Source organism: Salvelinus sp. IW2-2015, unplaced genomic scaffold, assembly GCF_002910315.2.
Source record: "Salvelinus sp. IW2-2015 unplaced genomic scaffold, ASM291031v2 Un_scaffold2494, whole genome shotgun sequence".
Lineage (NCBI taxonomy): Eukaryota > Metazoa > Chordata > Actinopteri > Salmoniformes > Salmonidae > Salvelinus > Salvelinus sp. IW2-2015.
Window position 1 is genome coordinate 13,725 of NW_019943811.1, and position 11,795 is coordinate 25,519.

The 11,795-nt window shown below is 37.8% G+C and overlaps 1 protein-coding gene across 1 annotated transcript; it reads right to left on the bottom strand.

Annotated features, from left to right (window-relative positions):
* Positions 1–3,507: 3,507 nt before the first annotated feature.
* On the bottom strand, positions 3,508–8,125 carry LOC139025309 (uncharacterized). Its single transcript, XM_070440381.1, has 5 exons — positions 8,015–8,125; positions 7,735–7,848; positions 7,360–7,512; positions 4,456–4,572; positions 3,508–4,292 (listed from the first exon to the last, which is right to left on the bottom strand). The coding sequence occupies exons 1-5, from the start codon at positions 8,082–8,084 to the stop codon at positions 3,967–3,969; spliced, it is 780 nt and encodes a 259-aa protein (XP_070296482.1). The 5' UTR covers positions 8,085–8,125; the 3' UTR covers positions 3,508–3,966.
* Positions 8,126–11,795: the final 3,670 nt, after the last annotated feature.

Below are 11,795 nucleotides of genomic sequence, written 5' to 3' on the forward strand. Positions count from 1 at the left end.
GCCGATTGTACTCACCTCCTCGGTCCAATGTCCCAACAGCGAGTAGAGCAACAGTCTCCAGCCTGGGCAGGGGCCTGGAAACGAACCAATATGCTCTCCAACGCAGCACACAACAAACTATCCACCACAGTGGCAAGTTTACCAAACAAAGGCAACCAATACTGGGCACCACATTACAACTCAAACAAGTTGCAACAAAATATGCAAACAAAGCACCTACAGAGTTCTCAAACATTAACTCCACATTCTCCCAAACACAACACACATACTAGTAAGCCCAACAACACTAGTATTAGTCCTTCATAATGCAACAAAGTGCTATATGCCAAAATGTCTAGGAACCAACCTTAAGATCCCAGATGAGCCCCCTCTTGTCACGAACTGGCTCCAAGCCCATAACAAAAAGGGAGATGACGTGGAGATAAATATATTTTGTTATTCCTTAACTAAAGTAAACTAAATACAATTAACAATGGTGTGTGTAGTCAGTAACGTAAGTGAGTGGTTGCGTGCATAAATGTGATAATGAGGGGTGTTGAAAGGTGCCAACACAAACAAACGCAAACAAAAACAGCCACAAAAATGCCATAACCAAAATCTATCAGTGTCTGCATGGAGAGAGTCTCTCCAATTAATGCGGAAGAGGTGCATTTATCCTGGGACACACCCGTGCCCAGGTCTGTCCCATTTCTCTGACAACCCTCCCAGCTCCGCCCACCGACATCCTATTGAGGAAAACAAGCGCAAAGAGAAAGAATTCAGCAGACAGAGTGGAAGGGTCGTCACACAGGACAATATACTTTTTTTTAGCCTGGCTAATGTTGTGAAAATCCCTCAACTTGCAATGAATTCGATGCTTAAGTACTCTAAAGTGTTACATTTCTAACTGTAGGTAAAGACCTTATAAAGTTTAATTTGGGAGATGGTAACTCTTTAAATAACCTCTTCCGTGGTGCCCCAAATCCTAATGAGTTAATTGTTACATGATTAATTTAATCGGGTAACAATTAAACATACTTAGTGGATTAAATAAATAACATTCATCAGATTAATGAAAGTAAAGTCACGACAGTAGAGTGATAGAAACTTTAATGGCCTTGAAAAATATTATTTGTTTTAAACTTACAAGCAATCACACTTGATATATATACAGAGTAATATATAAGAAAAAAATCCATCAAGCAAAATCCCTATATAATGTAACAGGGAATCATCTGGCAAATTCCATATTTATAACACAATTTCACTTACAGTGGTTCTTCCTTTAAATGTTTTGAGCTTATGCCGCGACCGATAGTGGTAGATGGTGGTATTCTGTCATTGCACCACACTATCACAAGGGGGAGTTAGAACGCTGATCTATCTGTAGTCTAAACTGACACAAATTGACTATCTTTTTGTAAATTAATGGAGGTGTTTTCAGTCTGAGAGTGTCTCTTCTCTGGCACAAGAGTCCTTCATCAGGCAACAACAACAAAAAATTGTCGGTGGTCCTGGAGTTAAAAGAGAACTTGGGTAAATACAATGGGGGAATTACACTTGACATGTGGACTGACGATATAAAAAAAATAGGCACGGTGGGCTTTTGGTTTATCTCCCTCGAAAGACAGCAATATATAATTCTAAGTAACAAACTGGCTTTATTTACCACAGTGTGAAAGAGTGTTAGCCCCTCTATATAACGTCAGTTTCGGAAACACGGAGTGCTTCTTTGCTGATGTGAAGAGGAAACAGAAAGAAAGAGTCCAGTGAGGATTTGTCAGCATAAAGCTGAGTGACTCACTCACTCATGGCTTTTGATCCAAAAAATAAGTACCAACACTCTTTCTGATAGTCTTTAATATAGAAATGTTTTGACTGTTTTGACCAAGTTAATCTGCTTGTGTGTGTTCAATTATTTGTGACATTGTGGTTACAATGAAGAATGTTAACAAAATAAATCCTATTCATAATGAATAATCAGATGCTTGTTGCAAGCTTTATTTTTCCTTATTTTTCTTGTACTCATTTCATTTATCTCTAGCGCCCGCATCACTCTCCACCTCATAGCCTCAAACTGCACCATTTTATTTCTCTCCGTCGCCCACATGCACTTTAAACATTTGGAGAATAAAGCATGTAAAGGCTAACATTGGTTTATTTTAATACTTTTCAAACTCCACCCATAACTTTTGTACTTTTTAACATTCTCGGAAGGCAGGGATTATTATAACCTACTGCAGGCCTAAAACCTATGGCTTTAACCGTCTGAATGAATGATTATATTGAAGATAGAAGCCGCCTCTTAATGAGTTCCGAGAGCCGATCTGTTATCTAACGATTATTATTATTATTAACGCTGCATTGTAATTATATAAAATCCTCTTATATATTCTCTGTAAGATTTTACATTTCCAATACTATCACAGACCAGATTTGCCCTAATAAAAAATGCCCCTTAGATATTAATGTAGAATCCTCCAATACTCTACATTTAATTAGATCTACAGGGACATTTTATTGATCTGCAATTATTTTCATTTAGAAGCCACCTCTTAATGAGTTCCGAGAGCCGTGTCATACCAATTATTATTGGATTATTCACCATGGCAACCACTTGTTAGTATAAAGTTGAAAATGATGTGTGTTTAAATTTTTGGGGCGAATTCAATAATATTTTTTGTACCACTGTACAGATGTAGATGCTGTGTTTTTAATTACAATAGTGATGGATAGCTGGAGGCATTTAGCTTTTCACAAGCATAGCAGGCTGTGAATTCTGCAAACAACTTTTCCATGATGGGCTATTAGCAGGACAATAGACTCTTCATACCTTTACAAAAGGATAGTCTAATAGCTCGGCTAGGTGTGAAAAATCCCTGTAACTTGCAATGTATAAATTACTCTAAAGTTTTTACATTTCTAATTCCAAACCTCATGCAACCGCAAAATGTATATATAGCATATACTGTCCAGTATTTGTTCATTAACATCTTTATGCTTTCGTTAATAAAATAATGATAAAAATACTCTTTCAAAATGCAGATGTTCATTTCAACTATCAGCAGGACTCTAACAGAGTTTAGGGACTTTAAATGCACAATATTAATTGCTGTTTGCGAGGCATGTCACTTCTCCCATCTCTTTTGCATAGTCCACCAAATTAACTGTTTTCTAACCTCATCTGGATGGATCCATAACGAATTACTTTGGGAATAAATATCACTGAACGACAGAGCATGGGCCTGGTCTTTATAAATCAATCAGATTTGTATGTGGAAATATAAGGATTATTTTGATCTTCACTCACAGTCAATTAGTAGCCTAGGCCTACTCCAGACCTGTCACGTGGTACAGCGCCATATTTTCCTAACTGAAACCCTAAATGAAATCGCTTTAGCCGTGATTGTAAAAATAATCAAGGCTCCCTTTGTTATTTAGTTTTATAACTAAAATGCTTGACTGTATTTAAATACATGGATGACTTGTATGCTGTGTGATGACATGCACAAAATAATGAGTCATTGATTGATGTACTGTATATTTAAGTAGGCCTTTATGCCAGTAAGTAAGTTACGCTAAAACAGCTACAGTAAGAAATGGATTGGAATTGAAACACCAAAATATTAATCAAATTTAAACAAGCTACATTTCTAAAAATCATTCTCATATAGTCTGTTCTATTTAAGGATCCCTTTGACTCTTAGGCCTACAGCTCCATGTCATTTCAATAACTGAGCTTCTCAAAGATGCCCTCTGGTGGGCAAACTAGCACTAACTACCATTAATGGCAACAATGGCTGACACTTAAATAACGTGCCATAGAATTTTGCGGCAGCCTGCAAGCTGTGCTGCAGTACAACACAACTTTTAAAGGAAGAACAAGTATATCTTTCACAATACATGAAAATCATTGTACATTCTGTTGTTTTGTAATCAATGCATTATCTTGTCAGATGAGTCCCGATATGTTAATCTCTGTTTATATCAGATAAGTTTGCTGATGGTGAGGCCCAGCAGCAGAAGGACTAGGCTCAGTCTGATGGACCAGGCTGTGGCTGTTACAGGGGCTGTAGTTACAATAACAGGGGCTTTGGTTACAGTTACAGGGGCTGTGGTTACAGTTACAGGAGCTGTCTCACAGGTGAACACATTTCCGAGGTCACTAATGCTAATCGCTGAGGGCAGCAGTTGATTCACTGAGGGCAGCAGTTGATTCACTGAGGGCAGCAGTTGATTAATGGAAATGCACACGTTGGAAGTTGTACAGCCCTTGAGATTCACCGTAGTAGAATTGATAATGCCAGGTGTTACTGTAATAGATAAAAACATAGTTTTCCCAACATTTAGATCTGTTGTAAAACAACTAAAAGCTCAACAATTATTAGCTGCTCTGTATGAACAGCAAAAGGTTATTTAGAGATGAACAAATGTGATAAGGTTTGGTATCATGAAAATAACCACAAGACAACTCACCACTGCCGCTAAAGCACTGGTCTTCCACACCCAGGCAGGCCACAGTGCTGTTACACACCGTATCCTTAAAGCTGCTGCAGGAGGGACATTGTCTTCCATTAGCCAGAAGACTGGAGGCTGTAGGAAGAGAACAGAGATGGATATTTGTGTACAGTATTTATTCCACATAGAGTGAGTATACAAAACATATACTGACCAGGTGAATCCAGGTGAAAGCTATGATCCCTTATTGATGTCACTAGTTAAATCCACTTCAGTCATTGTAGATGAAAGAGAGGAGACAGGTTAAATAATTATTTTTAAGCCTTGAGACAGTTTAGACATGGATTGTGTACACTGAGTATACCAAACATTGGGAACACCTTCCTAATATTGAGTTGCATCCCCCTCAAGGCTTAAAAATCCTTATTTAACCTGTCTCCTGAGGTACAGAGCCAAAGGTACAGTGGTATCACATGAATTGTTTAGAAATTGCAGCACTTTTTGCACACAATCCCCCCATGTTGGATGCATTTGCTCTTTTTATTGAATTTTTTTTATGAACGCCCCCGTTCAGAGGACAAATATTGTAGTTTTTTTTACATCTTTTTTTGCTAAATATACATACATTTTATGTATACAATTTACATATACATTTTACAAACACATTTTACATACATGGTATTTAATATAAAGCAGTTACTTAACAATAATACATTACCAAACATCAGCTCTTTAATCCCAACCCTCAGCCACTCTCAGCCCATCCCACTTATCACCATAGACCACCCTCATTCGGTTTCCATGTGCCATATATTTTTTAATTGTGCTGTGATGTTTTACAACATTTTTTAACCTTTCTAAACGTATATTATCCACAGATTGTGAGCTAAAGATGAAAACCTTTCCTATGAGTATTATTATATTATTTATTTCCAAATCACCCAACACTGCTATTTGGAAGATTCATTTTAATTGCATGTTGTGATTTTTTTTAACCATTCCTGAACCTGTGACCAGAAACAAGCTACATAGGGGCAATAACAGAATGAATGATCTATTGATTCTGTCTCTTTGCAGCAAGATCTACAGAGCTGAGATTGTTGTATGCCCCATATATATAGCATTCTGATGGTGGCACGAGTTTTATATAATAATTTAAATTGAAAAACTCTGTAAACCATATGCCATGGAATTGGTACATTGAAACTCTCCTTCCATTTATTTTGCAACCTGTATGGTGCAGCTGTCAACATTTTTGTCCTCAGATGAAACTGGTATATTTTTCTATTTATGCCAGTTCCTTTCAGCCAATTTGTATCTTTAATATATGGCAGGCAAACAAGTTCCCTACCTTCTCCCTTTTCCACTTGCCTCCTCCATGTTTGTGGTAGTGCTGCAATCAGTTGGTTGTAAATTTGGATTGAGCAGATATTCCCATATATTTTCAATAACTGCATATGTGACATAACTTCTCTGTTTCTATTCATAATGTCATTAACAAATATAATACCATTTAAAAATACAATTCCATAAAGAATGTTTTTTTTATGAATCAGTATATTTTAATTTAACTATAACATTCATAGTAATATTTGTTCTATCTTTAATGGAGGATAAAACTGACATTGTAACCAGCTTTGTATGGCTTGTTTAAAGCTTTAATATTTAATAATTTTAGCCCCCCAAACTCATATTCATTATATAAATAGGCACGTTTAATTTTGTCTGGCTTAGCATTCCAAATAAAATGACATCTTTTTTTCTCATATGATTTAAAAAAACAAGTCATCTGGAGTAGGCATTATTAAGTAAGTAAACTGTGATAGGACCAAAGAGTTAATCAATGTGATTATTCCATAAAATGACAATTATTTACCTCTTGCAGAATCTTATCTATTTTTGCTAACTTTCTATTGAAATTAATTGTGGTCAGTTCATTTATATTTTTTGAGATGTGAACACCAAGTATGTCTACTTCAGCATCCGCCCATTTTATTGGTAAACTACAAGATACAGTAGGGTGCATTTTCTCTTTGTTCTGGATGATATTTGTGCATCTGTATCTTTCTCACTCATCATTATTCACGATTCCTTCAGGACTATCCGTAATCATGGAGGCATCCATAATAATATTAGTGTTATATAGTGTTAGTGTTAAGAAACATATTCTGTTTTTATTTAAAATAAAAAGTTACTCCAAAATGACACAATACATTATTTACCATTCATTTATATTGGGCACAAAATAATCTGAAACACAATCAAAACAAACAGAAAATGCATTCAACATGTTTGTAGAGTCACAAGCTTGATTTAATTATTTCGTGCTAGGAATATGGGACCAAATATGAAACTTTTGTCCCAATACTTTTGGTCCCCTAACATGGGGGGACTATATACAAAAAGCTGTCATTTCAAAATGTTTCACCCAATATGGAAGAAAATACCCTCAAAGTAAGGCGAACAGTCTGCACTTTTAACCTTATTGTCATTGTATCATTTCAAAAACAGCAAAACATGCGTCACTGTTCCAACACTTTTGGAGCTCACTGTATATTTATTCAAACTATAACAACTGAAATCAGGACATGAAATACATTGCTGAAAGGCCCAGTAAAGTCAAAAACGTGATTTCCCTGTGTTTTCTATATGTTTCTGCACTATGAGGTTGGAATAATACTGTGCAATTGTGAAAATGAAGATAATGCCCTTCCAGCGTAAGAGCTGTTTGAAAAGACAGCTTGAAATTTCAGACTGTTTTGTGAAGCGATTTTTGTTTATTTTTGACCATTTTAATTGAAAACAATCACAGTAAGTTACTTAATTGTTACCCAGAAATTATTTGATATTGAGATGAAAACACCTGCATTTGACCTTTAAAAACCCCAAACCTAATTTAGGTAAAAGACACAGTTATCTTACCAGGCTGTAGAGTTTGTTGGTTGCACCCATCGATGTTGCAAAATAACTGGTTAGAGGCAATGTGTAAGAAGCCCAGGTTCACTAACACTGTGGCTTCACCGTAGCTGTAGATTGGGGAACACATCTTGACTACCTGGGTTGAATTGATGAGACCTGCACCAGTAACAGATCATTTACAGAACCAGAGAAAGAGAGATCAATTTAGAATGTAATCTAATGAAATAGTAGCATAGAGCAATGAGTCAATTACCAATACATATTGTACACTGTAATCTTACAGGAGGGTTTAAAAACATCCTTCTTGAGGAAGCTAACGGCATCATTTAATTCGTCTTGAAGCATTATAGTGAAGTGGACAACAAACTCTAAACACACCTTTTGCATTGATGGTTGCAGTGAGACATGTTCCTTCCAAAAGGGCTGAACAGTTGACTATAAATGAGTCTACACATTCTTTACCAGTGCAGTTGAAACACTGCAGCATCTCAACTGAAAAACAAGAAAATAAATATAAATACAAACACATTAAATAAGAAAATTGAGAAATGTACTGTAAAAGCAATTTAGCTATGTTGAAATATCAACACAGACATGTGGGAGTGATGCAGTCAAAAAACCCGTTATGCACATCTCATTGGGAGGTCAGAGGTGTTACCTGAGCAGGAGAGAGTGCAGATGAGAGAGAGAGTCAGGATAAGCTTCATTCTGGACAGATAGACAGGCATTTGAACAGCAGTGGTACAGTACTCTGGGCTGGTCTGGAAGACAGGCAGATGAACAGCAATGGTATCTGGGCTGGGAGACAAGTCCTTATAAACCCATCATTCAAGGTAGGGCAGGATGGGGGAATGTCAGCAATGTTACTGTATTTCAGGTTTAACAAGTTTCCCCACTCATGTGCCCTGGGAACATAATGTATTTTGCTAACATAAGTGATGATGATCTATAACATGATGTTACCACCACAATACTTGAAAATAGAGACGATTAACAACATTGCATCCTCTCCACATTGCTGGCCTGTATGACAAAGTGAAAGAAGGGAGCCTGTGCTAAACAAACAAACTCAAAATCATTCATTCTGTTTGCATTAAGGCTGTTAAGTAATACTGCGAAACAACACAGCAAAGACATACACTTTATGGTCTAAATTGAAAAACTTCAGTCTTGTGTCAAATCTAATACAACAGAACACAGAGTGAAACCCCCTATATTTTCAAGTATTGTGTTGGCAGCACCATGTTATGGGTATGCTTGTCATCGGCAGGGACTGGAAAGTTTGTCAGGATAAAAGGAAATATGAAAGGAGCAAAGCCCAGGTAAAAAGATAGAGGAAAACCCATTTGTCTTCTGATAACCTAACCCTGGGATAGAGTTGTATTTCTTTAGCGGGACAATAATTGCACAAAATCTAATTCCAAAGAAACACCTGAATGTGTTGAGTGTTTCTGTTCGCTCCAGTCCCTGTCCTGAATTAAATTTGCTTGAAAATCAGAGACAAGGTTTGAATGTTGCTGTCCATCAAAGATTTCCAACAAAATTTACTGACATGGTAGAATATTATTCAAAATGATTCACATCTTTAATGGCTGCAAATGGTGCTTTAACCAAGTATTAATTAACTCTGGGGTGTGAAAATATAGTCAATCAAAACATGTTCTTTTTAATTTTTTCTTAATTTGGATTATTCTTTTTTTGAAATCTTCCACTTTGAAAATGTGTAGTAGGTTGGTTAGATTGGGATGGGAAAATTCCAATATATTCCTTTTTAGATAGAATTTTAAGGCATCTAAATGTAAAGACCATTCACTAGTTACTGTATATCTGCTGCACTCCAAATTAATGTGTGTGTTTGAGTTCAGTGCAGTTTCTCTCCTGAATTAATTACATTATACTTATTTTTAGCGATAGTTGTACTGTTCAATTCCTCATCAAGAAAAATAGACAAAAACTATGCTGCATTACACTTCAAAATTAATACAAATATTTCTGATCACTTATGGTTTGAGTAAAATTGAAAGTGAAAATTAAGTTTGACATTTTCTGCTGTCAATTTGGCTCTGATCCCAAATCTATGACTTTGCCACTCCCAAATATGTTACAAGAAAAGAAAACTTATGGTCTCTTCATTTCAGCAAAATTGAAAGTGAAAATGAGAGGGGCAATCTCACATGGGTTTATGGGTCACATGTAGTTGACTAGGAAGTGTCAGCACAGGTGAGAGGAGATTGTATACTGTTCCTTCCATCAGACTCAAACACTCTAACACTTACAGATGCATTTCTTAACGTTGCATGACAATTATCTTTTATAACTACAATAAAGGGTGATATCACCAAGTCAAATATCTAGATCTGGAAAGCCAATTTTTTATTTTATTTTATTTCACCTTTATTTACCAGGTAGGCTAGTTGAGAACAAGTTCTCATTTACAACTGCGACCTGGCCAAGATAAAGCACAGCAGTTCGACACATACTACAACACAGTTACACATGGAATAAACAAACATACAGTCAATAATACAGTAGAAAAAAGAAAAGTCTATATACAGTGAGTGCAAATGAGGTAAGATAAGGGAAGTAAGGCAATAAATAGGCCATGGTGGTGAAGTAATTACAAAATAGCAATTAAACACTGCAATGGTAGGATGTGCAGAAGATGGATGTGCAGGTAGAGATTCTGGGGTGCAAAGGAGCAAGATAAATAAATAAATAAATACAGTATGGGGATGAGGTAGTTGGATAGGCTGTTTACAGATGGGCTATGTACAGGTGCAGTGATCTGTTAGCTGCTCTGACAGCTGGTGCTTAAAGCTAGTGAAGGAGATATGAGTCTCCAGCTTCAGTGATTTTTGCAGTTCGTTCCAGTCATTGGCAGCAGAGAACTGGAAGGAAAGGCGGCCAAAGGACGAATTGGCTTTGAGGGTGTCCAGTGAGATATACCTGCTGGAGCGCGTGCTATGGGTGGGTGCTGCTATGGTGACCAGTGAGCTGAGATAAGGCGGGGCTTTTCCTAGCAGAGACTTGTAGATGACCTGGAGCCAGTGGGTTTGGTGACGAGTTTGAAGCAAGGGCCAGCCAACGAGAGTATACAGGTCGCAGTCGTGGGTAGTACATGGGGCTTTGGTGAAAAAACGGATGGCACTGTGATAGACTGCATCCAATTTGTTGAGTAGGGTGTTGTAGGCTATTTTATAAATGACATCGCCGAAGTCGAGGATCGGTAGGATGGTCAGTTTTACGAGGGTATTTTTGGCAGCATGAGTGAAGGATGCTTTGTTTGTGAAATAGGAAGCCGAATCTAGATTCATTTTTGATTGGAGATGCTTAATGTTAGTCTGGAAGGAGAGTTTACAGTCTAGCCAGACACCTAGGTATTTGTAGTTGTCCACATATTCTAAGTCAGAACCGTCCAGAGAAATGATGCTGGACGGGTGGGCAGGTGCAGGCAGTGATCGGTTGAAGAGCATGCATTTAGTTTTACTTGCATTTAAGAGCAGTTGGACGCCAAGGAAGGAGAGTTGTATGGCATTGAAGCTCGTCTGGAGGTTAGTTAACACAGTGTCCCACGAAAGGCCGGAAGTATACAGAATGGTGTCGTCTGCATAGAGGTGGATCAAAGAATCACCAGCAGCAAGAGCGACATCATTGATGTATACAGAGAAGAGAGTCGGCCCGAGACTCTCTCGGATGAATACGGCTGCACAGTAATGTCTCTTATCGATGGCGGTTATGATATCGTTTAGGACCTTGAGCGTGGCTGAGGTGCACCCATGACCAGCWCTGAAACCAGATTGCATAGCGAAGAATGTACGGTTGGATTCGAAATGGTCTGTAATCTGTTTGTTAACTTGGCTTTCGAAGACCTTAGAACGACAGGGTAGGATAGATATAGGTCTGTAGCAGTTAGGTTCTAGAGTGTCTCCCCCTTTGAAGAGGTGGATGACCGCGGCAGCTTTCCAATCTTTGGGAACCTCAGACGATAGGAAAGAGAGGTTGAACAGGCTAGTAATAGAGGTTGCAATAATTTCGGCAGATAATTTTAGAAAGAGAGGGTCCAGATTGTCTAGCCRGGCTGATTTGTAGGGGTCCAGATTTTGCAGCTCTTTCAGAACATCAGCTATCTGGATTTGGGTGAAGGAGAAATGGGGGAGGCTTGAGCTAGTTGCTGTGGGGAGTGCAGGGCAGTTGGTGTAGCCAGGTGGAAGGCATGGCAAGCCGAAGAAAAATGCTTATTTAAATTCTCAATTTTAGTGGATTTATCGGTGGTGACAGTGTTTCCTAGCCTCATTGCAGTGGGCAGCTGGGAGGAGGTGGTCTTTTTCTCCATGGACTTTACAGTGTCCCAGAACTTTGAGTTTGTGCTACAGGATGCAAATTTCTGCTTGAAAAAGCTAGCCTTAGCTTTCCTAACTGCCTGTGTATATTGGTTCCTA